The sequence below is a fragment of the Leopardus geoffroyi genome, chromosome B3, assembly GCF_018350155.1.
Source record: "Leopardus geoffroyi isolate Oge1 chromosome B3, O.geoffroyi_Oge1_pat1.0, whole genome shotgun sequence".
In the NCBI taxonomy this organism is placed as follows: Eukaryota; Metazoa; Chordata; class Mammalia; order Carnivora; family Felidae; genus Leopardus; species Leopardus geoffroyi.
Window position 1 is genome coordinate 5,995,937 of NC_059337.1, and position 27,522 is coordinate 6,023,458.

At 55.9% G+C, this 27,522-nt stretch overlaps 1 protein-coding gene across 1 annotated transcript; it reads left to right on the forward strand.

Moving 5' to 3' along the window:
- The first annotated feature begins 796 nt into the window (after positions 1–796).
- LOC123584471 (alanyl aminopeptidase, membrane) lies at positions 797–27,021 on the forward strand. The gene is made up of 21 exons (XM_045452351.1): positions 797–997; positions 8,909–9,744; positions 10,286–10,428; positions 10,542–10,681; positions 11,090–11,216; positions 11,308–11,462; positions 11,690–11,803; positions 11,915–12,058; positions 12,222–12,287; positions 12,434–12,499; positions 13,905–14,080; positions 14,350–14,429; positions 15,681–15,814; positions 15,932–15,987; positions 16,903–17,050; positions 20,499–20,590; positions 21,069–21,179; positions 21,298–21,465; positions 22,246–22,386; positions 22,846–22,927; positions 26,411–27,021. Exons 2-21 carry the CDS (start codon positions 9,134–9,136, stop codon positions 26,558–26,560), a joined length of 2,904 nt encoding a protein of 967 aa, XP_045308307.1. The 5' UTR covers positions 797–997; positions 8,909–9,133; the 3' UTR covers positions 26,561–27,021.
- Positions 27,022–27,522: the final 501 nt, after the last annotated feature.

Below are 27,522 nucleotides of genomic sequence, written 5' to 3' on the forward strand. Positions count from 1 at the left end.
TTTGTGTTAATTTGTTGCAGCAGCCAGAGGAAAGGAATAGCGAGTCTCACCAGGGACTGTCCAGTGAAAAGATGCCCAGAGAAGAAGGCCCAGCCGTGGCTGCACAGCTTCTGGAAGCCGAATCTGAACGAGAAGTGCATATGTGCATGCTCCCGGCTCCGGTATTTTTATTTTTATTTTTTAATTGCTATTTTATTTATTCATTTCTGTATTTATTTATTTGCTGAACCTGCTTCTTCTCGGCCTTCTGATGATGAGCCCCAGGCATCACCAAAGTTAAATTATGTCCTGGCAAGGGGCGCCTGGGTGGCTTAGTCCTTACGAGTCCGACTCGATTTCAGCTCAGGTCACCATCGCAAGGCTCCTGAGATCCAGCCTGAGGTCAGGCTCCACGCTGACAGCGCGAACGAAGCCTGCTTGGGATTCTGTCTCTCTCACTCTCTCTCGCCCCTCCCCTGCTTGTGCTCTCTCTCTCTCTCTCAAAATAAATAAAAACATTAGGACATATATGTTGACTCTTAAAATATATAGATGCTGGCGAGATTCAGCGATCTGTTTTCTTTCTGGGTGACAGGGCCTCTCTCCCCACCCACAACTCCAAAGGCGAGGAGGCTCTGTGTCCCTCCTTCGGTGGCAACTTCAGTCCAGATGTGGAGGGGCGGGGCGCTGAGGCTGCGGGGCCCCAGGGGGACTCGGTGGGGGTTGGGGGGGGGGAGGGGAGGGTGCGGGGGACCAGGAACCCAAGGGCGATTGGGGGCTGCGGGCGGCGGGGGCGGGCGCGGGAGGAGTCCGGGCGGAGCCGGGGGCGGGCGCGTGGCCTGAAAGGGGTTAACCGGGAGGAGTAGTGGTCGGGTCAGGTTACTTCCCTTTTAAACAGACCGGGAGAGGAGGAGTCAGGTCCTGGTGGGGCAGTTTTCGGTGGCGGCCTGGCTCCTGGACGTCGTCGGGGAGGAGGCTCCCAGCCGGCCTGGGCCGAGCGCCTGTGCGGGTCCCTCGGGCAAGTGGAGCGCGGTGGAGGGCTGCGGGCGCGCAGGGGGTGCGGGGCGGCGGCGGGGCCGTGGGGAGGGTGGGGGGCCGCGAGCCGGCGGGGCAGGTGCGGGATGCTGCAGGGGCGGGGCTGCGGGCGCGGAGGGGCTGCGGGGCGGCAGCAGGAGTGAGGCAGGGACCGCGACGCCGGCAGAGGACCCCACGTCTGCTGCCGACGCCCCCTTCTCCGTCCGGCACACTGAGGCCCAGGGAGAGCGAGAACTTTTCTTCCTTTCTTGTCTTTTTTCTTTTCTTTCTTTTTTTCTTTTCTGTTTTCTTCTGCTTTTCTCTTCTTTTCTTTTCTCCCGCCCCACCTCCTCCTCCTCCTCCTCTTCTTTTGACAAAAGATTATTCCTAAATGTGCAGCAGCTTCCAGGACGACCCTTCGCTCTAGATGTAGGTGGCAGCAGATGCTGTGGTAGGGGACCCAGATGTTTCAGCAGGAATGGAATGAAGGCTCGCCAGGGCCCCAGGCACAGGAAGGGCTTCCTTGGGCCAGATTTCTTCATTCCACCTGTGGCCAGGGGGCCCTTCCCCGCGGCTTCGTGTTCAGCTCCTGATGTGTGTGTCCTGCCCCTCTCTCTCCACTTCTGCTGGAGTGCCTTCTCTCGGCCGCCTCCTTGGCCAGCTTCTCGGGCTGCTTCAGGGACTCCTTGCTGCACCTCGGTGGCCGGGCTGGGGGCCTGCTGCCCCGTCCCCGGGCCCGCCCCCAGAAGTGCGAGGAATGCCTTTGGCAGAGATCCTGCTGTGATCTTAGGGCCCGCTCACCCGCCTCCCTGTGAAGCCTTGGAGTTAAGGCTAGACCACCTGCAGAAGAAGGTTAAGCTGCTTCCATTTCGCAGGTGGGGAATAGGCCCAGCTGAGTGCGGCAGCCCAGCCCCCTCCTTGGATTCCCACCTCTCCCACCCCAGTCTCTTACCACTGCCACATCTCTAAGTCAGGTCCTCCAGCCCCTCTGCTTGAAGTTTGTTTGCTTGCTTTTGAAACTTTTTTTTTTTTTTTTAACAGTTATTCATTTTTGAGAGACAGAGCAGGAGCAGGGGAAGGGCAGAGAGAGAGGGAGAGACAGAATCCAAAGCAGGCTCCAGGCTCTGAGCTGTCAGCTGTCAGCACAGAGCCGGACCAGGGCTTGAACCCACGAACCGTGAGATCATGACCCGAGCGAAGTCGGACACTCAACCATCTGAGCCACCCAGGCGCCCCTGAAGTTTTATTGCTAAGCACTCTGGAGAGACGGCAGGGGTCCCCACATTGGAAGGGGCCGGGGGGGGGGGGGGTTGGGGAGTGGGGGTTGGAACTGGGCGTGGTTCCAGGGCTTGTGGCTCTAGTGGAAGGTCCAGGCCCCCTTGCTGGGGGCTCCTGGACGGTCTGAGGGATGGCAGGGGTGGTGGGCGAGCCGCTCACACTGAAGTCCTCTGGTGCCTTCCTCCGCGTCAGCCGTCAGCCATCACCACCTGCCTGGTCCCAACCCTAGGTGTCTGTTATCAACAACCCTACAGTGGCTTCAGCTGCACCCATGGAGGTTGGACCAGGGGCCTCCGCAGGCAGCCCCCGAGCACTAACCTATTGCCAAGAAGTTCCGCTTTCTAGAACCACCCCCCCCCCCCAGCTTCCTGTCCTGGAGTCCTGGGGCTCCTAGCCCTTTCGCAGAGCCCTCAGGCTGGCTTCCATCAGATTTTCAATCTCTCAGCCACTGCAGCTCTTTGCCCCTTACTGTGCCTAGAAAATCCAGACGGGACACCATTCCCCTAACTGACGATCAGACCTTTCATCCTGCCCAGATCTGCCTTCTGTAACTTGCTGTCTATCATGTGTTGTTATGCTAAAAGGTGTTTGTCTCCTCCCGGGGTCCCTAACATTTCCTGGGCACTGCACAGGAGCCAGTAGGGGCCGGGGTAGGAGGTTGGGAGGATGCTTCCGTAGTTGAGCCTGTGAAAGCTGCCACTAACTAGCCGTGTGACCTTGGGCGAGTCACTTAATCTCTCTCGGCGCTTTGGCTTCCTCAGCAGCCCACTGGTGGTGATTATCCTGGTGGGGCACACAGTAGGTGTTCAGTTACACAGATAGGAGTTGCCAGGCAAGAGCCACAGGCCAGAGTGCCCCCTCCCCCCGCACACCTCCACAAGGCCTCTCTGCTCCTTCCCTCCTGAGTGCCCTACATGGGGCTAGAAATCTGTAGCAGGAGCTGACTTCCCATTAGGGCCCTTCTGAGGTTCTCACAGGATGAACAACGTCTGATGCTCCCAGAGGAAGCACCCTGGGGGGCTGGCCCACACCCAGCCTCATGCAGCTGTGGATGGAGGCCTCGGAAGTCTGGGAGTAGGCCAGGGCCTTGAGGGGCCAGAGCGTGCCCTGTGCTGGGGCCCTAGCTGCGTCCCTGCCTCCCACTCACTGTTCCTTCGGGACAGACAGACGGGCTTCAGATTGTCCCTAGAACCCAGCCTGCCCAGCCCTGCAGGTGACGGGGAAACTGAGCGAGCACTGAGAAGGGGCTTACCCAGGGGTCTGTGAGGGAGCCTAGATCGCACCGGCCTGCTGGTCCTGGGGTCTCCCCACCAAGCCCCCTCCCAGGCTCCTGGCGTTTCCATGTTTGAATAGGAGGCAGCTTGTACCCCCACATCTGAGACAAAGGTGACTTTTACTTGCTTAGCTGAGGTCTCCTACACGTGTGGCTATGGCTTAAATATTCTCCAAGTTGTCAACCTTAATTTTATTTTCTTTTTAATTCAGAAGAACCTTTGTTCTCTAGACCAAAATATAGAGAGCCATAGGAGGGCTGCTTTGGTTGAGATGGGGCTGGAGGTCCTCAGCTTCTCCCCCATCAAGAGATTAATGGTAAAAGGGGGCACCTGGGTGGCTCTGTCGGTTAAGTGTCCCGCTCTTGGTTTCAGCTCAGGTCATGATCTCACAGTTTGTGGGTTCGAGCCCCGCATCGGGCTCTGTGCTGACCGGGTGGAGCCTGCTTGAGATCCTCTCTCTCCCTCTTTCTCTGCCCCTCGCCTGCTCAATCTCTCTCTCTCTCTCTCTCTCTCTCTCTCTCTCTCCCAAAAAGCAAACTCAAAAAATAAATAAACAGATAAAAAAAGAGATTAACAGTAGAAGGAACACACATTTCGCTCCCCTGCAGAAAGGTCCCACTCCAAAGACAGCCCGCAGTGAACACCACCCCCAGGATCACACAGGGTGGAACAAAGATTTCCAGAGTGAGTGCACTTATGCAAGATGATTTTAGGGGCCACCTGGATGAACAGGTTTTAAGTCAATAATCTTCAATTAAAATGGGTATCGGAAAAACGATAACACATCCGACCATGAGTTCACGGTCATTATTGCCCAGAAGTAGAGTTAAGTAGTGGATGGAGTTAAGGAAAGATATTAAGTGAATAATACACGAGAGGATCAAAATTTGGCAAAACTCACAAAGGCGGTCTGTCCGTATGACCCAGGAGCCCAAGAAGAAGGTGAGCTATGGGGGGTGGGGGGCAATCTGCCCTGAGGATCGAGTGTCCAAATGACACTGAGTTCCATCTTTAACCACGGTCTCGTTTTCTTAGTGATGTATCCGTTCCACAAACATGCGTCACCTGCTGGCTGTGCTAGGTGCCTGCCTGGTGTGGGGGATACTCTCCCCGTGGTGTTCAGAGTCTTTAGGGGGCCGGGAAGCCTGTGCTGGGGCAGCAGCGCTGAAGTGAGCCTCCGGGATGATGGGTGAGGGAAAGACAGGAGCCTCCCAGCCCCAAGGAACAGCTTGGTGCTGGTGGGGAGGGGGTTGTAGTATGTGGCTAGAAGAGGCAGAATGTGGTGGGCTTGAGGAACAGGAAGAGGCCAGTGGGCAGAGCCCAGGGGGTGACAGGGCAAGAAAGCCTGAAATGAGACCGGAGAATCCTTGGGGGCTGGATCACGCCAGACCTAAAAGCCACGGCAAGGATTGTGTGCGTTATCATTGATTTAGCCAATATGTACTGAGCTCCTGCCCTGTGCTCGTGATGGAGGGGTTTACAAAATTAGAATCTTCCTTCAGGGGGCTTAGGCCTAGGGACAGGTCTTTGAACACAAAGATGGCCTATTCGTAAGTGCTGTGTTAGAAATGTGACCCAGAGGCCAGTGGAGCACCGAGGGGAGAGGAGCCGTCAGGCACGAGAAGGCAGTGACGTGTGAGCTGGGCTTTGAAGGATGAGTAGGAGTTGGACAGGAGGGAGGGGAAAGGCACTCCTAGGAGCAGAAGCAGGATGAGTGAAGCCGCCGAGGTATGGAAAGGTGTGGGAAATGCCTGCGGCTGGAGCCACACTAGGCATTGGAAAGAGGAGAGGCCAGAGGGCGCAGTTCACAGAAGGTCTGAGGTTTCATTCCACAGACAAGAAGGAGCCGGAGACCCGGTTCGAGCGGGAAAGGAAGATCCTTCTGCTGAGGCGTGTGGCGAGGCTGGGTGAGGTTGGGTACTCGCCACCACGACCCAGTGGGGCGTGAGGACGGCCGGGCTTGGGCCACGGCAGGGGGGGCCTTCTCAGTGGAATGGCAGGTGGGAGCCACGGATCATGCCCTCTCTGAGCCCCCGGAGCAGAGACCCCTTATCACAGGGCAGGAGGCTGCCTGCCGCACCAGCTTTGAAAACCGGAGGCTCTTTCCAAAAGGGTAAGGATTCTAGCCAGCTGGGCCTGCGGTCCGTGTCCAAAGCAAACAGGAAGAGACCACACTGGGCCGGGCGGGAGGAGGAGGGATTTTGTTTGGAGGAGGGACTCGGCCAAGTGGGCTGTCGGGACTTTCTGCTACAAAGGTGGGAGGGGGCTGCAGGCCCAGTCGGAGACAGAGTGAAACTTAGTTCAGGGGGACACGTGGCCCTGGATGCCAGCCTCTGGGGTCACGATAAAGATGGCCTCCCTAGGCGAATCCTAGTCCTGATGGTAGGAGATCGGGAGCACGTGACACGTCACCCTTGGGAGCCGCAGTTCCCTGTCACCATGCCCCAGCTGGAGCTTTCTCCTGGGCTCTTGGCTTCCCATTAGCGCAGCCTAGGCCTGAGGGGGTGGCTCCCGCCCGGCCGTGGCCGTGGGAGGTCCACCCCGCCCAGGCCAGAGCCCTGCCGGCGGGTCTCTGTGGAAGGAGGGAAATGCCAAGGGCTCAGAACACCCTCAGTCTGAGAGGTGGGCACCCAGGGTTCCCCCGCAGACCCTGCACTCAGACCTCGCGTCCCCTGGCCAGATGACGGTGGCAGTCATTGCTTCTGGCAGTTACACGTGAGTGAACTGATCTCCGCGTCCCTTCACTCACGAAGCCCTCGCCCAGGCTCAGGGGATGGCAGGCCCGAGCCAGGGCGGGGAGTGCCAGCCACGTGAGGTTCCTCGGGAATTTACAAGCTGATGGAGCAGGCGTATGTGAGCCCTGGGATGCATTTGGCCCTAGCAAGAATACTGCTTGTCTGCCATGGTTGGAGGAAGGTGCAGAGAAGGGGGCAGGCAGTGCTCCCCGGGCAAGGGCGGGGGCAGGGACAGGGCTGGAAATGGGCTAGAAAGCCTGCAGTAAGGAGGGACTCCTGAAACGACTCACGCGTTCACGCGTTCGTGCGTGTGTGCAGTCACTCAACAAACGTGTGTGCAGCACCTAGTGTGAGCCAGGCACTGTGGCAGGGCTGATGGGGACCGCAGCTGCCGGGAGAGACAGGCAGGACTCGGGTCTTCGCCATACGATCAAATGGAAAAAACTGCACTGAGTTATAGAGCTTTGAAGAAGAGGTTCGTGGGACTATTGGGGACTAATGGGAACGAATGGAACTTATGGAACTAGGGGGACTTGACCTGGTCAGGGAGGTTGAGGTGGCTTCTCTGAGGAAGATTTGAAGGATGACTAGGACATAGGTGGGGAAAGAGGGAGGAAAAGGTGATTCAGGCAGCAGGAACAGCATGTGCAAAGGGCCTGTGGTGGAGAGGCTGGATGAAGCCCAGAGTGGCTGGACCACCGTGACAGAAGGGAAGAGTCAGAGACAGAGACAGAAGAGTCTGGGAAATGGGCAGCTGAACTTGTGGGTCCCTTTTAGAAAAGTTAGTCTGGATTTTATGAACAGAAGGAAGGATTTTTTTGGTTTTTGTTTTTAGGATTTTATTTTGGGGGCACCTGGGTGGTTCAGTCGGTTAAGCATCGGCTCAGGTCATGATCTCACGGTGGTGGGATCGAGCCTCCTATCTGCGCTGAGTGCAGAGCCTGCTTGGGATTCTCTCTCTCTTCCTCTCCCTCTACCCCTCCCCCCGCACCCTCTCTCTTTCTCTCTCTCAAATTAATAAACAATTCTTGGGCCAAACAGGTTGGAGGGGGCCCGAGCGGAAGTGGTGAGTCCATGAGAGTATAGTGGTGTCTACTTAAACAGGGAGAGTGACTTTGACCAAGGACATGATCTGAGGATGAGGGTACAATTGGATGTGGAGGTGAGGGTCAGGAGGGGTCAAGGTCTGAGTCACTGGGCTGCTGGATGGCAAGAGTGATCACGAACATTATTTTATTAAGTGTGATGAGTGAGATCTTCGTTGCCACTGAGGATGGGAACAGAGGCCTGGCCGAGCTCTGAGTGGGGAAGAAGGGCACGATGTTTCAGGTCTATTATGTGGAGTTTAACGTGTTTTCTCAGTAAATCTGTGCAACAAACCCAAGAGGTGAGTGCTATTATCTATTTATGAAGAGAGAGATCTCAGAAAGGGAAAGTTACCTGCCCAAGGTCACAGCGGGGAAGAGGTTAAGTCTCCACCAGCCTCTTGTCTCTCTCTCTCTCTCTCTCTCTCTCTTTTTTCAAAAGTTTATTTATTTATTTTGACAAGGGTGGGGGTGGGGCAGAGAAAGAGGGAGAGAGAGAGAATCCCAAACAGGCTCCGAACTGTCAGCACAGAGCCTGCTTCGGGGCTTGAACTCACCAACCGCGAGATCATGGCCTGAGCCAAAATCAGGAGTCAGACGCTTAATTGACTGAGCCACCCAGGCGCCCCCAGCCTCCTTTCTTTAAAAACAAGACAAAATAGGGGCGCCTGGGTGGCACAGTCGGTTAAGCGTCCGACTTCAGCCAGGTCACGATCTCGCGGTTCGTGAGTTCGAGCCCCGCGTCGGGCTCTGGGCTGATGGCTCAGAGCCTGGAGCCTGTTTCCGCTTCTGTGTCTCCCTCTCTCTCTGCCCCTCCCCCGTTCATGCTCTGTCTCTCTCTGTCCCAAAAATAAATAAACGTTGAAAAAAAAAAAATTTAAAAACAAGACAAAACAAAACAAAACAAAACAAAAAACAGGGGCGCCTGGGTGGTTCAGTCAGTTAAGCGTCGACTTGGGCTCAGGTCATGATCTCACGGTTCGTCTGTGCAGACAGCATGGAGCCTGCTTTGGATTCTCTGTCTCCCCTCCTCTCTGCTCCTCCCCTGTTCACACACACTCTCTCTCTCTCCCTCTCTCTCAAAAGTAAATATACATTTTAAAACCAACAAAACAACAAAAAAAAAAACATGGCAAAACATCTTTCTTTCCCCTCAGTATGCCGATGGCTGAGATAGAAGTTTTGGGCAGGAAGGGGTGAGAGGGGGAACCTAGAAGGACTCCCTGCTCTGGAAGAATCGAGGGAGGGCTGGGCCCCTGTCGCCGACGAGCCCCGGGCACCCTGCCAGGATCCAGCCGCAGGGGTGACCCAAGGCACTCTTGACCCAAGCCAGAAACCGATCCTCTCCTCCCTTGTATCTCCTCCTTCTTGCTCCTGGGAAGTCCTTCGCAGACTCTAGCCTTGGTTCTCCTCCTCTGTCCCCGCTGTCCCGGGGCACAGGCCGATCGATGCCACCCGGCCCTGCCGCTCCCTCTACCCGCTGCCTGCCCGTCAGCATCTCCTTCCTGCAGCCTGTAACCGGACGCTGTTTGCTCCCCACCAGGCACCCCCAGCACACTGTTCCTGGATCTCAGCCTCTCCAGGGCCCGAGCACAGGGCGCTCCTGGCCAGCCCACTGACCTTTGCCCGCCTGAGCCCTGGTTAATTTTTGCCCAATCTGTGGGCTGTGGGGCTCCTCCCCCTGCCCCTCAGGGATATAAGTCTGGCCAGACGCTGTGCCTGCTCCTCGCCGTCCTGAACCTCCCCCAGCTCCCCCCCTGCCCTCACCATGGCCAAGGGCTTCTACATTTCCAAGCCTGTGGGCATCCTGGCCATCCTCCTGGGCGTGGCGGCCGTGTGCACGATCATCGCTCTGTCCGTGGTGTACTCCCAGGAGAAGAACAGGAACACCGAGAGCTCCACGGCGGCCTCCACGGCGGCCCCCACGGGCCCTACCACCACCGTGGCCACCACCTTGGACCAAAGCAAGCCATGGAACGTCTACCGTCTACCCAAGACGCTGATTCCCGACTCCTACGACGTGAGGCTGAGGCCCTACCTCACCCCCAACGATAAGGGCCTGTACGTCTTCACGGGCACAAGCATCGTTCGCTTCACGTGCAAGGAGTCCACCAGCGTCGTCATCATCCACAGCAAGAGGCTCAACTACACCAACCACCAGGGACACATGGTGGCCTTGTGGGGCGTGGGGGGCTTCCAGCCGCAACCTGTCATCGTCAGGACGGAGCTGGTGGAGCTCACCGAGTACCTGGTCGTGCACCTCCAGGAGCCGCTGGTGGCCGGCAGACAGTACGAGATGAAGAGTGAGTTCCAGGGGGAGCTGGCCGACGACCTGGCGGGCTTCTACCGCAGCGAGTACACGGAGAACGGCGTCAAAAAGTAAGTTGCGTCTGCGTCTGCTCAGTGGGGCAGGTCCTAGAGGCTGAGGCAGAGCCGGGTCCCGGGGGCCGAGGAAGGTTTTGGGTTGCGGGCCTCGGAACCGCCTGGAGCCTTCGGCTGGCCATGACTCCATCCGCGGGGGCCGGGGGCAGGGGGGCGGCTCTTTCCCGGGGAGCTTCCATCCCCCCCCACGAGGGAGTCGGGGGCAAGTGGCGAAAGAACCCCTCGGACAGATAGGAGAACTGGGGCTCAGAAGAGAGAAGCTTGCCCAAAGCCTCCTAGTTAGCTCGGGCACGGATCCGGCCGGGACTTTGACCCCGACTCCTGAAGGAGTTCTGCTCTCCCATAGGAGCCGGCCTGTCGGGGCCCAGAGGCTGTTTGGGGGAGGCGGGGAGGGCAGGGATGAGCCGGACCAGGCTTTCATGCCCAGCGACATGCCCTTCTCCCGCATGCCCAGCGGCGCCCTGAAGCCCCCGCCCTGCCCACCCTCACGGGGTGCAGGATTCTGCCAGCACACCCTCTAATACCCCGGTCTGGGCAGGGTGCTGGCCACGACACAGATGCAGGCGACAGAGGCCCGGAAATCCTTCCCGTGCTTTGACGAGCCCGCCATGAAGGCCACGTTTAACATCACCATCATCCACCCCGAAAACTTGGTGGCCCTGTCCAACATGCTGCCCAGAGGTGAGCGGGTCTGTCCCAGGGGCCACACAGCCTTGGGTAGAAGGCACCCCAGGGTTGGGATGCAGGGCGGGGGAGAGGAGGCGTCTCCACATGCCTGAACGGTCCATGCCCAGGCCCCAGCGTCCCGTTTGGTGAAGATCCCACCTGGAAAGTCACCGAGTTCGAAACCACACCCATAATGTCTACTTACCTGCTGGCCTACATCGTTAGTGAGTTCACATACGTGGAGACAAGAGCTCCCAGTGGCGTCCTGGTAAGAAGCTGGGCCTGCCGGCCCTTCCCCGGGATTGGTTCTGGCCTGACGGATATTCCACTTTTATTAATTCCCATCTCAGCCCCTGAGTTGTTAGGCCGGTGTTTAAACCCCAGCTCTGAGTGATCTTGGGCAAGTGTCTTAAGTTCTCTGACCCTCGGTCTCTGCATCTGAAAAATGGGTCTGTCCTCATGAAGGGAGTTCCCAACGCATGGATGCCAAACAGATGATGGCCGTGGCTATTATTATTCCCAGAGCTCCTCCCTAAGGCTCAAAGCCCCTCAAAGACCCCCCCAGCCCCTCATTTTAACCTAGCCATCCCCCTTACTAGCCTGGGATCCCCACGGCTTGGCCCATCTGCACCAGGAGCCGAGGGGGGCCTCTGACCTACCGCCACCCTCTTTGCAGATCCGGATCTGGGCCCGGCCCAGTGCAATCCACCAGGGCCATGGCGATTATGCCCTGAAGGTGACAGGCCCCATCCTGGACTTCTTTTCCCAACATTACAACACGCCCTACCCGCTCAACAAATCGGGTGAGTGAGGGGGCGTTGTGGTGGGGGCGGCGGGTAGGGTTCCCCACCCAGAGGCCGTCCTGACAATGGCTTTGGCCCACGCCACCCCCAGACCAGATTGCCTTGCCTGACTTCAACGCTGGCGCCATGGAGAACTGGGGGCTGGTGACCTACCGGGAGAGTGCGCTGCTGTATGACAGGCAGTCCTCCTCCAGCGGCAATCAGGAGCGGGTGGTCACCGTGATTGCTCATGAGCTGGCCCACCAGGTAGCCCCTGCTTCCCAGGGAGGGTAGGGAAAGGACATGGCCCAAGTCCCCGCTCTGCCCTGGGCACCTGCGAAGGGAGGAGGGTCCCACCTGACAGGATGGCAGAGGGGAGTCACGGCGAGGTTGGTGGAGTCCCGAACCGGTGCCTGGCGCGTGGGGGACAGCCGGTGACGGTGAGCATGAGGCCAGCGTGGCCAGCCGGGCTGACCTTCCCCCCACCCCGACAGTGGTTTGGGAACCTGGTGACCTTGGAGTGGTGGAATGACCTATGGCTGAACGAGGGCTTCGCCTCCTACGTGGAGTACCTAGGCGCTGACTTTGCAGAGCCCACGTGGAATTTGGTGAGCCGGCTGCCCTGGGCCCCGAGGTCTGGGGACGAGGGGCTGGGGGAGGGGAAGACCCGGGTCATCCCGTGTCGGGCCGGTCTCCTGACGCCCAGCGGGGCTTTGCAGAAAGACCTCATGGTGCTGAACGACGTGTACCGTGTGATGGCTGTGGACGCCCTGGCCTCCTCCCACCCGCTGTCAACTCCCGCCTCGGAGATCAACACGCCGGCCCAGATCAGCGAGGTGTTTGACTCCATCTCCTACAGCAAGGTACTGAGACAGTGTGTGTGTGTGTGGGGGGGGGGGGGGGGGGGGGGCGTGTGGAAGGGGCGGGGACACAGCTAGGGGCACTGGGAGCATCTGCCCTCGTCCGGTGGGGGCCCAGGGTCCGGCTGGCTCCGCACAGCCTTCTGAACCCCCTCCCCTCCCCCAGGGAGCCTCTGTGCTCAGGATGCTCTCCAACTTCCTGACTGAGGACCTGTTCAAGATGGGCATAGCGGTGAGTCCCCTCGGCCAGCCATGGAGGCGGGGGGGGGGGGGCGGGGGGCGGTTTCCTCCAGTCCCCGAGGTGCGTCGCCACAGACATTCAGTGGTGGAGGCTGGGGAGCACCGGCTTTGCCCTCACTGCGACCTGTCTTTCCACAGTCCTACCTCCATACCTATAAATACGGGAACACCATCTACCTGGACCTGTGGGAGCACCTGCAGCAGGTGAGTGACAGCCAAGGCCCCTGCAGCCATCGTGTCGGGGTCCTGCGGTGCCCTAAGTCCCTAGGGGTGGCACACGTGTACTAGAATGTGTCCAGCTCCACCGCTCACCAGCCCAGGGGGGTCATTTGAAGCCTTGTTGCTCATCTGTAAAGTGGGGGCCATGATGGCTCCTTGCAGGAGGCGTGAGACCATGGGTCAAGACCATGGGCAGCTTGCCTCAGCCCGTAGTGAGCTCCGTGATGGGAGCTGAGGAGCCCCCCCAGGTCTTAGAGGTGAGGAAACCAGCCCTCCTCTGCCTGGAACTTTGGAGCGAGTCTTTCTATCTACTCAGCACTCCTGGCTGCCCTGTGCCCCGACCGGCCCCTCCCAGGCATGAATTTGCACACACCAGCCCCCCCCCCGACCCCCGCACGAACTTTGACCCTCCCACCCAGCCCTGCCTTGCGTTCCTGTGCACTCAGACCCCAAGCAGCCCTTGTCTGCATGCAGACCCTCGGACTGCCCCTCTCCCCGCCCCCTTCCCCCGGCCCCTCTGCCTCTAGTACGGCTGGAGTCCGCACACTCCCTATCTTCACCCAGAGCTTCCCTTCCCTTAGGGCTCCTTCTCGGCCCCTCCTCAGCCCCACTGACCCCTCCAGAATCCCGAGCCCGGATCCACCAGGGAGGGGAGACCCAGGGCCTTGTCTCAGAGTCACAGCCGGGCTCCAGGGCCCTCCATGCTGGTCTCCGGCCCCAATTCTTTCTTCTGGAATGCCCCGCTCCCCCGCACCCCTTCCCCACCCTGACCTCCCACAACCTGCCGACAGGGGGCTCCTCACTGCCTCGGTCCCTCCCCTCCACATCCACCGTCTTCCTCGCCTGCCTCAGTTTCCCGCTCCTTCCTCTCCTCCAAAGCTGAGCCCTCCTCCACGCCTGCTCTACCCCTGCCTCCAGGGTCCTCCCTCTGTGCTGAGCCTCCCCGCTCTCTGCAGCAGCCCCCAGCTCCCCTCCCTGTTCAGCCTGTGCCCTTCTGGTGTTCTTTATCCTCTTTCCCGTCTTAATTTTCTCGGTCATTAACAGACGTTGTTGGCTTTTTGCCGTTATTACTAAAGCAGTGCACGTGCATGGAAAAAGATGAAAACAGACCCAAGAAGACAGTAGCGACCGCCCTAAGCCCGTCCCCAGACCACCCACTCCTGCTCCCTGTCTCTGCACCCGCTCATGACTCGGACTATGTTTTCCCTCCTCTCCTTCTCCCCTCCCCTCCCATCCTCTGAGGTTCGAGCTGAGCTGGGACCCAGGCTCCTGCCCACCCCCACCCCCACCCCGGGCTCCTCCGCTGGCCCTGCCTCCCTGCAAGGTGGGTCTTCCGAGGCTGCCCTGGGCGGGCCACTGACGGCCGGGCACCCGTCTCGCTGTGCTCCAGGTTGTAGACAAACAGCCGACCATCAAGCTGCCCGACACCGTGAGTGCCATCATGGACCGCTGGATCCTGCAGATGGGCTTCCCCGTCATCACCGTGGACACCCAGACAGGCACCATCTCCCAGCAGCACTTCCTCCTTGACCCCCAGTCCGTGGTCACCCGCCCCTCACAGTTCAAGTGAGCAACAGGGGGCACTGAGGCGGGCGTCCTGTGAGGGCTCTGAAGGACAGGTGCTGTGGTGTCCCTTGACCGTGGTGGGTCCTGACCTGCCGTGGTCCCGGCCCCAGCACCTGGCCCGGGATGGGGGGGTGGGGGTGGGGGAGGGGCGTGCTCAGTGCCCAGACGGAGCCGGGCAGAGACTGGGAGGCGGGGCGGGGCTGTTCTTTGCCGGCAGTGACCGAGAGCGGCCGGCTGTCATCACCTGGCGTCTGGGTCTCTTGTTGCAGCTACCTGTGGATCGTTCCCATCTCTTCTGTCCGAAACGGCAGTCTGCAGGAGCAGTACTGGCTGCGGGGCGTCGAAAAAGGTAATCCCGCCCCGCCCTTGTGGACAGCAGTCCCCTCCCCCACGCCCCCAGCTCCCGGCCCACGTCCTGGGGGTTCCGGCAGGCCTCAGTGACCTCCTTCATGGTCTCATTCAACAAATGGAGCCCACTTCTCTGGTTCTGAGCTCTACTCTGCGGCCGCCCAGCTGTGTGGCCCCGGGCAGGTTGCCATTCCTCTCTGGTCTCCCGTTTCCTCATTTATAAAATGGGGCTAAGAACAAGAGCGGCCCGGTTGAGTTGTGTGGGGACTAAAGAAGAGAACCCACATGAGATGTTTAAGACAGTGCCTGGCGCAAAGTATCAACAGCCCCACTCCACCAGGTACTGGGGAATCCGGTCAAGGCAATTCGTCTCCCTGCCGAGGCCAAAACTGCAGCTGGAGAGAAGGAAGATAAGCAGCTAAAACTTTCTAGAGCTGTGTCGGATGCCTTAACAGAGGCACGTACAGGCTGCTGGGGCATGGGGCAGGGAGCCAGGAATAAGGAAGTTTCAACCTCACGGAGAGGTGAGGGAAGGCTTCCTGGAGGAGGTGAGCTGAGTCTTAGAGGAAGAAAAGGACTTAGCCAGGCTCGTGGGGGCAGAAGAAAGAGCGAGTGCGAGGCAGGAGAGAACTAAGGACTGTGGCTAGGGCAGAGGTGTGCCCTGAAGGTAAGGCTGCTTCCCAAGGTCCCTGCGGACCACCGCAGGACACAATGGCTGTGTCCTCCGGCCAGGAGGAGCTGGGGCAGGTGGGAAGTGGCAAGCGGACGGCCCCCTCTGGCTGCCGGGAGCAAGGCTGGAAGGGAGGGCAGAGAGGGGCAGCACTGGGGGTGCCGACTGGCGGGGGGCGGGCATTGCCTGGGCTTCCCACTAGGTGATGGGGGGGGGGGTAAGAGGGGAGGAGGAGGGAGGGAGGGAGGGAGGAGGAGCGGCAGCCTGTGGAGTCGGTCTGGGTGTCCTGAGGCTGTGCCGATGGAGAAGTCCGGGCTGCTGTCACTGGCCCAGCCACGTGGAGCCTGTGGGAGACAGGAAGGGCACCGAGGGCCAGAGATGGCACTTGGTCCCTCTGAGGGCAGAGTTTGGCCTGGCAGCCCAGTCCTACCTACGCCCCTTCTCCTCCCCCTTCCCTTGGCATCGCCTGAGGCTTGAGGACCAGCCGGTGCCAGGCTGCATGGGAGGCCTGGAGAAAGACAGGCCAAGGGTCAGCCTGTGGCCTTCTGAGCAGCCCCACCTAGCTCTGATCTCTCCCCGCAGCCCAGAATGACCTGTTCAAGACCACAGCTAATGACTGGGTTCTGCTGAACCTCAACGTGACGGGCTACTACCTGGTGAACTATGACAGTGAAAACTGGAAAAAGATCCAAACTCAGCTGCAGACAGACCTGTCGGTGGGTGTCGGCCGCCAGCCCCCATCCCCTGCCCCAGGCCCCGGCCCTGCCCACCACCCCCCCCCCGCCCCGCCCCCAGCAGCAGCCTGAGGTCACGCGCTCTGTCGCCCCTTCTAGGTCATTCCTGTCATCAATCGGGCTCAAGTCATCCACGATGCCTTCAACCTGGCGAGGTGAGTGCCCCCTTCCTCCTGGGGCCCAGCCTGTCTCTGGCCTGGTGACTTGGGCAAGTGCTGTTCTACAGCGACAGACCCAGCGACAGACTGCTCTGGGCTCCCTGTGCTTCTCTGCGCCCCTCCCTGGGCCCCCACACCCCTGCAGTTTGCTAGTGGTACGACCCACTTTTCCCAGATGAGGAATCCGAGACTCAGAGTTTGACTGAGTGCTTTACCTGGGGTCACTCTGTAGCCCGTGACAGCCAGACACAGGTCTGGCCAACTCCAAACCCACAGGGTCCTTCATAGCACCAGGCTCTTCCTGAGGATTAATTGTGTGCCAGCCTGCCATGGCAGATGCTACAAAAAGTCTGGGAAGGGCAGAGCAGGAGAGAGGCAGCATGGATCAACAAATGTTTATTCAGCACCTACTGTGTTCCCAGCAGGTACTAAGCTCTTTGACTTAGGTGATGTCACCCATAGACACGGACATTTATGAACCACAGGTGCACAGATGGTCTGAGGAGGAGGAGGGAGGAAGGCACGGGGGGCCGAGCAAATCAGAGAAGAGGTGGGCAGAATAAAGAGCAGAGGTTTTTTGTCCTTATGCATCTCGGCTCTGTCTCTTATGGGCTGTGTGGCCTTAGGCAAGTCACTTGGCCTCTCTGAGCCTCAGCTTCCCGTTTGTCAAATGGGGATAATACGCAGGGGATTATGTGATTGGCAGTGGGTGAGGACGGGGCCTGAGCTGACCTTGTCCCCCATCCCTCCCCCCTCCCCGGCCCCACCCCTACCTACCCCCAGGCCCATCTACAGTGAACGTTGGAGCTGGCTCATTTGGGGCTCTCAGGTTTCAGGAAGGGGTTGGGGCCCCCCTCAGTGGGGACTGGACTTAATGGGGATGTTTACCTGAGCCCTTGTGTCTATCCCCAGTGCCCAAAAGGTCCCCGTCACTCTGGCGCTGAACAACACTCTCTTCCTGATCCGAGAGACCGAGTACATGCCCTGGCAGGCCGCCCTGAGCAGCCTGAGCTACTTTAAGCTCATGTTCGACCGCTCTGAGGTCTACGGCCCCATGAAGGTACAGGGGGGCAGGGCAGGGTTCGAGGGCCAATTTGCCCGGTGCCAGAAATGCATCATTAGGGAGTTCCTAGAAATTTTGTCTGGAGCGGTGGCACCCTTCGGGCCGACAGGACACCGGGTCCTTTTCTGAGAGCAGGTGGGCAGAGTGGCAAGAGGGATGTAGGGTGAAGGGAACAGGTACTGGAAAGGCGAGCAGGTTGGGTAGGGCCGAGAAAGGACACAGACGGGGGCGCCTGGACAGCTCAGGCGGTTAGGCGTCCAACATGGTTTCGACTTAGGTCACCGTCTCATGGTTTGTTGGGTTCGAGCCTTGCATTGGGCTCTGCACTTAAAGTGCAGAGGTTGCTAGGGATTCTCTCTCTCTCTCTCTCTCTCTCTCCCCCTCCCTCTCTCTCTGCCCCTCCCCTGCTCTCTCTCTCTTCCCCCTTTCTCTCAAAATAAATAAATAAATTTATTTGTTGAGGCTCCCATGAGGGAGATAAGAGAGAAACTCAGCAGGGTGATTTACAAAAGAAAAAAGAAAAAAAAGAACCCAAAACAAATGTCCAACAGTTGGAGATTGGTTAGGTAAACTACAATATCCGTTGATGGAATATTATGCAGCCATTAGATGAAACTTGAAGAGATCATTTTTTCTATTAGCTTGTTTTATTTTTTATTTTTTAAAAGTTACTTCCAAATTAGTTAGCATCTAGTGCAACAATGATTCCAGGAGTAGATTCCTTAGTGGCCCTCCCCCATTTAGCCCCTCCCCCCTCCCACCACCCCTCCCATAACCCTCTGTTTGTTCTCCATATTTATGAGTCTCTTCTCTTTTGTCCCCCTCCCTGTTTTTATATAATTTTTGTTTCCTTTCCCTTAGGTTCATCTGTTTTGTCTCTTAAAGTCCTCATACGAGTGAAGCCATATGATATTTGTCTTTCTCTGACTGACTAATCTCACTTAGCATAATACCCTCTAGTTCCACCCACGTGGTTGCCAATGGCAAGATTTCCTTCTTTTTGATTGCCGAGTAATACTCCATCGTATATATATACCACATCTTCTTGAGCCATTCGTCCATCGATCGACATTTGGGCTCTTTCCGTACTTTGGCTATTGCCGATAGTGCTGCTATAAACATGGGGGGTGCGTGTGTCCCTTTGAAACAGCACACCCGTATCCCGTGGATAAACGCCTAGTAGTGCCATTGCTGGGTCGTAGGGTAGTTCCATTTGTAGTTTTTGGAGGAACCTCCGTCCTGTTTTCCAGAGTGGCTGCACCAGCCGGCATTCCCAGAGGTCATTTGTTAATTAAACATTTTTTTTCTCGTGCACTTCCTGTGATGTTGAAAGAGGTGTGATGGCAAGTGAGATTTTAACTCTTTAACCTGCCTACCTCGGATTTACTCCATCCTCCCGATGTAGTTAAGTCGCAATATTTGATCAACTCCGTATTCAGCATTTACTGTATCGTGGTTATTGAACTTTTTTTTAATGTTGATTTTTGAGAGAGAGACAGACAGACAGACCGTTAGCGGGGAGGGGGGCAGAGAGAGAGAGGGAGGCACAGAATCCAAAGTGGTCTCCAGGTTCTGAGCTGTGAGCACAGAGCCCGGGACGGGGCTCGAACTCACGAGCCACAAGATCATGACCTGATCATGACCTGAGTCAGACACCCAACCGACTGAGCCACCCAGGCGCCCCAGTATTGTGGTTATTTAAATATCATTCTCTGCTGAGCCACATGGACTACTATGTTTATGTCCCCCCCCCCCCTTTTTTTATACATCTTGGACAAACGTCATCAGGGCATATGCTAGATATGCTGCATTTTCCTGGAGGCATCCCTCCCTGCCAGGCCATGTGCTTGCTCCCTTCTGGAACTGCGGCTCAGCCCCACCCCTCCCCCGAATGGGAGGCTCTCCCCCGGTGTGGCATCTCATGTCTCCTGAACCAGTGGGTTCTTCCTTGAGTTTTCTCTCCCATAGTGGAGCCCCTCTTCCAGGAGTTTTTGAGGAAGTGTCCCTAAGAGTGGAGGTATCTCATGCACAATGTGTTTATTCCATCACCACACTGGACCCAGAATTTACCTGGGATTAGAAGTTTCTAGGTTGGAAGCTACTATTCCTCAGACAATTTCAGGCCTTGCTCCGCTGATGCCAAGCCTCTCGTGCTGCTGTTGAGAAGCTCAGAGGCTTGCTCATCTCTGGTTCTTTGAACGTGGCTGTTTTTTCCCTTGTGGAAGCTTGTGGGCTCTTCTCTCAGTCCCAGTGTGTCTTTCTCCAGAGAGGGAGACACAGAATCGGAAGCAGGCTCCAGGCTCCGAGCTGTCAGCACAGAGCCCGATGCGGGGCTCGAACTCACAGACCATAAGATCATGACCTGAGCCAAAGTCAGATGCTTAACTGACTGAGCCACCCAGGCGCCCCAGTGTTTTATTTTGAGAGAGAGAACACATGCACATGTGAGTGGAAGAAGGGCAGAGAGAGAGAGAGAGAGAGAGAGACAGAATCCCAGTCCACGCTGAGCTTGGAGCCCGACGTAGGGCTTGATCTCACAAATCATGAGATCGTGACCCGAACCAATGTCAGGAGTCAGATGCTTAACCGACAGAGCCACCCAGGCGCCTCTGAGCATGTGACTCTTGATCTCAGGGTTGTGATTTCAAGAACCACGTTGAATATAGAATTTACTAAAAATGTACACACACACACACACACACACACACACACACAGTATCCATGAGTGTGTTTCCCTGAGACCAGGGAATCACCCTTTATCCTGTATAATGAGGCTGGTGATGCCCACTTTCTATGACTGGCGGACACGGGGGAAAAAGAAGCTGACTAGAGTTACCTCCAGTTAGGGTATAAACTTTCACCTCTGCAGTCGGCCAACCCTTCTGCTATGTCTGGGGCCCCCCGATTCTGAGCCCCACTGATTCAGCCTCACCTGTGGGGGTGCTGTTGCCCTGCTGCAAGGAGGGAAGTGGGAGCTTGGGGTTCAACTACTCCCGCTGCAGACTTGGACTCATTCCCCCTGTGTTCAGCCCCCGCCTCACCCCTGTCTCCTGCAGACCCGTCCCTCTGAGTCTGAGCCTTGTCTGGGCAAGCCTTGCTTCCCGTTCCAACCCCCCCTACCCCTGCCCCCGGGGCCCACACTGTGACGCTGTCCCGTCCCTCCCTTCCTCTCCCCACCTTGCAGCTTCCTGGTGACACAGACCAGGAGTGTTGGAGCTGACTGAGGCTTTCAGGCAGGAGAGCCTCGGGCCAGTGATCCGAAACCTGGCCCGTGCGGGCCCCTTTGGGCCCTGCTGGCTCCCTCGGGGCCCTGAGCCTCCGGCCTCTCTGCCTCCGTAGCCACCAGCCCTTGCTGCACCTACACCCACGTCAGAGGCTGCAGGGACTCCAGAAAGACCTGGCAGGAGTCTTGCCTTCAAAGCTCTCCGTGTTTTCTTTTGCCCAGAGCTACCTGAAGAAGCAGGTCACGCCCCTCTTCAATCATTTCGAAAGAGTCACCAAAAACTGGACTGATCACCCGCAAGCCCTCATGGACCAGTGAGTGGACCGTTGAGAAGCCAAGAGCCTCTCTCCTTTCCTCATTTCTGGAGGCCGGGGGCGGCCCAGCTACCCTGACCCGGGGAGTCCAGGGCAGGGCCCCGCAGTGTCCTCTGGAGGCCATCTCTCGGCCGGGGCCACCAGGCGGGAGGAGGAGGCCTGCCCTGAGGTTCTGTGCAGCCTGGGAGCCCATCTGACCTCTTTGTACAAGGGACCCAACTGAAACTCTGAGGTCCCCTCGGGGTCTTGATCATTCAGATTCTCGGTGTTCAGATAGGGGCTGCGGCCTGTGCTGACCCCTCTAAGTCCCTGGGCTGCCCAAGGCCCAAAGCCGCTTAGGGGATCCAGTGAGCAGCCTCAGACGGAGCCCGGGCCCCGCCATCCTTCCCGGAGCTGTGTGTCGGCAGGGGGGTGTCTCTGCCCAAGTCTGGGCCGGGCGGCCCAGGGGCATGCTGACGGAGTGTCACCCGTGGGGCAGGTACAGTGAGATTAACGCCGTCAGCACCGCCTGCTCCTACGGGGTTCCTGAGTGTGAGAAGCTGGCCGCGACTCTGTTCGCCGAGTGGAAGAAGAACCCCCAAAACAACCCGTGAGTGCATCCCCCGCTCCTCCCCTGACCTTCATCCGTCCCTAGAGCCCACAGCCGTGTCCTCGTCAGACCCTCGTCCCCCCCGCTTCCCTGCCCTGACCCTCTCGCCCCTCGCCAGGATCCACCCCAACCTGCGGTCCACCGTGTACTGCAATGCCATCGCCCAGGGCGGCGAGGAGGAGTGGAACTTCGTGTGGGAGCAGTTCCTAAAGGCTGAACTGGTGAACGAGGCTGACAAACTCCGCGGAGCCCTGGCCTGCAGCAACCAGGTCTGGATCCTGAACAGGTGAGGACCGGGGCCCGACGGGGCCGCGTGAGTTCCCCTCCCCACGGGGGACCCCACGCGGGAGGGCAAGAACCAGCCGGGCCTCTCATTCACGGCATCCTCACAAACCCGTGCGGTGGGGCGGTGGGGCCCCCCTGTCGCAGAGGAGGACACTGGGGCTCAGAGAAGCGAAAACAACTTGCCCGAAGTCCAGAAGCTTTCGTAAGTGGCGGAGCCAAGATCTGAACCCACGTCTGGGTCTCCGTCCCACACTTTTAACCGCTTTGGCTTCTTGGCCGGTAGTTGACAGAAGCCCAGTTTTCCTCTCTGCCGAGGGCTCTGTTGCAGCTGGGCCTGGGTCCTTTTGGACGTCCAGCGGGGCACGCCCCAAGCCCCTGGCTCCCACCGGGCACCTGTATGTCACCTCCCGGACCCCAGTAAAGAAGAGCCTCCCTCAGTGTCAAAGACAAAGGTGGCTGCCGTGCCTGGGACAGGGCTCCTGGCTCTGGTACTCCTTCCTGTCTTCATTCATTCATCATCAGTCATCACATATCCATCAGGCACCAGGTCCGTGTCGGGCAGGGCCAGTGACCCTGCCTGGGAGACCCAGTGTCCCACCTGTGAGAGGGAGGTAGGACGAAGAGGTCTTCAACCCTCAGTAGACTGAAGGGACATTAGGAGGAGGCCGGAGAGGTGTCGGGGGCGGAGGAGGGGATCCTTTGCCTTCCTGGGTTCTCTGTCTCGTATCATCTGACTACAGCCCTTGGAAGTGGTCACTAACCCAGCATCCTTCCCTCACAGGTTCCTGAGTTATACCCTGGACCCTAGCCTCATCCGGAAACAAGATGTCACCAGCACTCTCAGCAGCATCGCCAGCAACGTCGTCGGGCAAACCCTGGCCTGGGACTTTGTCCAGAGCAACTGGAAGAAACTCTTTCAGGAGTGAGTCTGGGGGAACCTGCTGGGAGAAGTGCCCGTCAAGGCCGGGTGTCCGGGGGCGGAGGGAAGGGTCCGTGTGTCTGTGTGCATGGAACACCGCAGGGCTGGAGCGTGGTGGGGGGCTGTGGACACCGCCTAGGAGTGCTGAAAACTTAACCCAGCTTGCGGTCAGGCGCGGGGGAGGGCGGGGAGGGCCAACATGGAAAGACAAGGCAGGGTATGGGCTGTCCTTTCTCCCACTTGGGGCAAAGAAAGTCTGTTTCTCTGGAGACAGGGGAGCAAGGATACTGAGATCAAACCTGCGGTCGTGTCCCTCGGGGTATCACCTCGGGTGTGTCATTTCATCTCACCTCCAAGATGGGGACAGTCGCAGAGCAGACGTGAGGGTATAATGGCACCTGCCAGTCACAGAGCATTACTTCTTCCGCCCCTCACGGTGTCTTCTCTCTCCTGTCCCCACAGCTATGGCACTGGTTCCTTCTCCTTCTCCAACCTCATCCAGGCAGTGACCCGACGATTCTCCACTGAGTTCGAGCTGCAGCAGGTAAGAAGCCCGGGACCCTGGGGCGGCGTCCAGAGGTCCATCACGAGTCTAAAAGGACCACCATTCAGCCGGCGCCCCCTGGGTGTGGTCAAGGAGAGCCCGGGCTCCACGTTGCCAGGCCTTCCTCCCCTGCAGGGGAAGCTGGGTATTCAGGCTTTTTATTTATTTATTCTGTTTTTTTTTTTAATTAATTTCTTTCTATATTAAATAAATATTTATTATTTATTTAACTATTAAATAAATATGTAGTTAGTGAACACACAGTGTAGTATTGGTTTCAGGAGTAGAACCCAGTATCCAGGCTTTTTAAATGGTGACGATTCAATCAGAAAACTTCATCCTGGAACTTTCATACAGGCAAAAAGTAAAGACAATAATATAAATGAACCTCCACGTACCTACCCATTACCCAGATTGAACAGTTATCAGCGTTTTGCTGGTTCTATTTTGGGGGTGGATAATTTTCAAGCAGGGATCACTAATATCATACAGTTCACCTGTCTATGATTTAGTCCTATTTAAAGGAATTTTTAAAAGATAATCTCAATGTTATTAGCAAAGCCAAGAAAAGGAACAATTCTTTACGTATCATATTCTGCCTGGCCCATCTTTGTTTGTTTGTTTTGTTTTTATTTTTGAGGGAGAGAGAGAGCAGGGGAGGGGCAGAGAGAGGGGGGAGACAGAGGATCTGCAGAGGGCCCTGTGCTGACAGCAGAGAGCCCGAGGTGGGGCTTGAACTCACGAACCGTGAGGCTGAAGTTGGATGTTCAGCCGACTGAGCCACCCATGTGTCCCTCTATCTGGCGCATTTTAAACCTTCTAGGTTGTTTCTTTTAAAACTCATTTTGCAGTGATACGCATGTTTGAATCAGAAGCTAAAGTTAACTCATTGTATTAGGTTGATATTATCTATTTTTTTAATTGAGATATAATTAATGTACTATAAAACTCGCCATGTTAAGTGGCTTTCAGGATATTTACAAGCTTGTAGAACCATAACCACCATCTACTTCCAGAACATTCTCATTACCCCCGAAAAGAAACTGTGGCAGTCGCTCCCCAGTCCTCTGTTGTCAGCCCCTGGCAACCACTAATCTACTTTCCGTCTCTATGGATGTGCATATTCTGGATATTTCATGAAATGGAATCATATAATATGAGGCCTTTTGTGGAAGTTTCATCCATGTGGTAGGGTACCACTCCTTTTTATGGCTGAATAATATTCCATTGTATGGATATAACACATCTGTTTATCCATTGATCAGTCGATCGACATTGGATTGTTTCCACTTTTTGACTATTATGAATAACGCTGTTATGAATGTTCATGTACAAAGTTTTGAGTGAACATATGTGTTTGGTTCTTTTGGGTATACACCTGGGAGGGGAACTGATGGATCATTTGGTAACTTTATGTTTAACTCTTTGAGAAATTGCCAAAATGTTTTCCAAAGTAATTGCACCAATGTACTTTCCACGGCTCTATGTCTTTGGACACTTACGTTTCTTTTCTTCCTTCGTTCCTTTGTTCCTTCATTCCTCCCTCCCTCCCTCCCTCTGCTTCCTTCCTTCCCTCCTTCCCTCCCTCCCTCCCTCCTTCCTTCCTTCCTTCCTTCCTTCCTTCCTTCCTTCCTTCCTTTTAAATTATAGCCATTCTGTGGGTGTGAGATAGTATGAATTGCATTTCTCTAATGACTAATGATGTTGCACATCTTTTCATGTGCTTATGGGCCATTCATATGTCTTCTTTGGAGAAATGTTCAAATCCTTTGCCCATTTTTTAATTGGGATATTTGTCTCTTCATTTTTGAGTTGTAAGAGTTCTTTATATATTCTGGATACTAGACCCTTATTAGATACCTGATCTGCAAATGTTTTCTTCCATTCTGTGGATTGCCTTTTTACTTTCTCAATAGTGTCTTTCCATACATTAACATTTTTTTTTTTTATTTTGATGAAGTCCAGCTTTCTAATTTTTCTTTTATGGCTTGTGTTTAGGCATATCTAAGAAACGATCGCTTAATCCAAGGTCATGAAGATTTATACATGCTTTTTACTAGAAGTCTTACTATTTGAGCTCTTACATTTATAGGACTTTGATCAATTTTGGCTGAATTTTTGTATATGGTGTGAGGTGGGGGTCCAACTTCATTCCTCTGCATGTGGCTATCCGATTGTCTCACTACTATTTGTTGAGCAGACTATTCTTTCCCCCACTGAATGGTCTTGGCACTCTTGTTGAAAATCAATTGACTGTAAATGCGAGGGCTTATTTCTGGACTCTTAATTGTATTTCATTGATCTATCTGTCTGTCCTTCAGCCAATACCACACTGTCTTGATTACTGTAGCTTTGTAGTGAGTTTAGGAATGTCAGCCCTCCAGCTTTGTTCAAGATTGTTTGGCTATTCTGAGTCCCTTGCATTTCCTTATGAATTTTAGGATCAGCTTGTCCATTTCTGCAAAAAAAGGCAGTTGGAATTTTGATGTGGATTGTGTTGAATCTGTAGGTCAATTTAGGAACCGTTGCCATGTTAATATTAAATCTTCCACTCCATTAACACAGATTTGGGTCGATTTGGGTATTGTTTCCTTTTATTTAGTTCTTCTTAATTTCTTCCAACAGTGTTTTGTAGTTTTCAGCATTACCAGTCTTGTATGTCTTTTGTCAAATTTACTCCTCAGTCTTTTATTCTTCTTAATGCTATTGTAAATGGGACTGTTTTAATTTCATTTTCGTATGTCTCATTGCTAGTGTGTAGAAATGTAGTATGATCTTGTATGTTGCTCATCTGAAACCTTGCAGAATTTGTTAGTTTTAATAGTTTTTTCGGGTTTTTTTGTTTTTGGTAGATTCCTTAGGATTTTCTGAATACAAAAATCATGTCATCTGCTTATAGAGATAGTTTTACCTCTTCCTTTCTGGGTGACTTTTATTTCATTTTCTTGCCTAATTGCCCCGGCTGCAACCTCCTGTACTAATATATCTTTTCATCTGTGACTTATTTATTTATTTATTTATTTATTCTTTTATTATTTATTTTATTATTATTTAAAATTTTTTTAAATGTTTATTCACTTTTTGAGAGACAGAGAGAGACAGAGCATGAGTGGGAGAGGGGCAGAGAGAAAGGGAAACCCCGAATCTGACGCAGGCTCCAGGCTCTGAGCTGTCAGCACAGAGTCCGCTGTGGGGCTCGAACTCATGGACCATGAAATCATGACCTGAGCCAAAGTCGGGGGCTTAACTGACTGAGCCACCCAGGAGCCCCGAGGCTGTGCTTATTTTCACCTCTGCCCTAGATAAGGACTTTATCCCAGGGACAGAGAAGGGCCAGCCCTTTCTCTCCTGGAGAACAGGCTGTGGCTTCTCCATTTGCAAGGGCCCTAATGTGGACAGGGAGGCCAGAGGACTAGGCCGCCCTCCCCTCACGGCTGTGTTAGAGACCCAGCCTGAGGCTGAGAACCTTCATTTCCCTGGCAGCTGGAGCAGTTCAAGAAGAACAACATGGACACAGGCTTCGGCTCAGCCACCCGAGCTCTGGAGCAAGCCCTGGAGAAGACCAAAGCCAACATCAAGTGGGTGAAGGAAAACAAGGATGTGGTGCTCAGGTGGTTCACAGAAAACAGCTAACGGTCCTTGGTCCTTGCAGTCGCCTGGCCCCCATGTGAGATGCCTATCATGTGTCTGTCCCAGTGGCCCACGGCAGGACCCCTTCCTGGAGCCTGAGGCAATGGTGTTCTCACCCCAGGACAAAGTCTCTGGCCCATGTTTTCTCCACTCTGCCCAGGGGGCCAATCCAGTTCCTGATGGCCAGACTGCCCCAACACCTCTCAGTCCCTGCCCCTCCTGCCAGCTCCACCCCAGGCCTGGCATGGTGTCTGTCACCCAGGGCCCTGGGGCTGATCTCAGGGAAGCCCAGCGCTGGGGTCAGATGAGCAGAAGCCCTTGATGGACGATGGATGGCCTTAGGGGGCGGCCCTGTGCCCTCTCTCACCTTCCCATAAATTTCCTGAACCTGAGGAATCAACAGGGCACCAGATCTATATATTTTTTTTCTAAGAGAAAATGTAAATAAAGGATTTCTAGATCAATGCCTAGACTCGTTACTACACTAGAATGGGAGTGAGTAGGTTTGCACAAGAGCCAGGAAGCCTGGGAGGGACGGAGGGACCCCGGGGTGTAGGGGACCCCCACGGAGCACAGGAGGGGAGAAGTGCCCAGCCTGCTGGCCCTTCCTACAGAACAGCTGGGTGTGCTGTGGGGTCGGCCTGCGGTGTTCATTTCACCCGAATTCCCGTGGCAGGCAGGAGATGCCGGGTGCCGGAAACCATGAGGAGGTGGATGCTAGCAGACCCAGCGGTTCTCGTGATGGAGTGGAGGGAGCTGGGGCTTGGTGCCAGGCGCAGAGCAGGTCCTGACAGTGGAGGGAGTCTTTTTCAGAAAGCAGAAGTTTCCGTCGTTCCAGGCACTACGATCCGCACCTGCCCTACCACGAGGTTAAGGGAGCAGGATGCTGACTGGGCTTCTCTTCTTGCATGCAGCCAGCATCCCGGGGACACCTGGGACAGTGAAGGGGGCTTGCAGTGAGGACG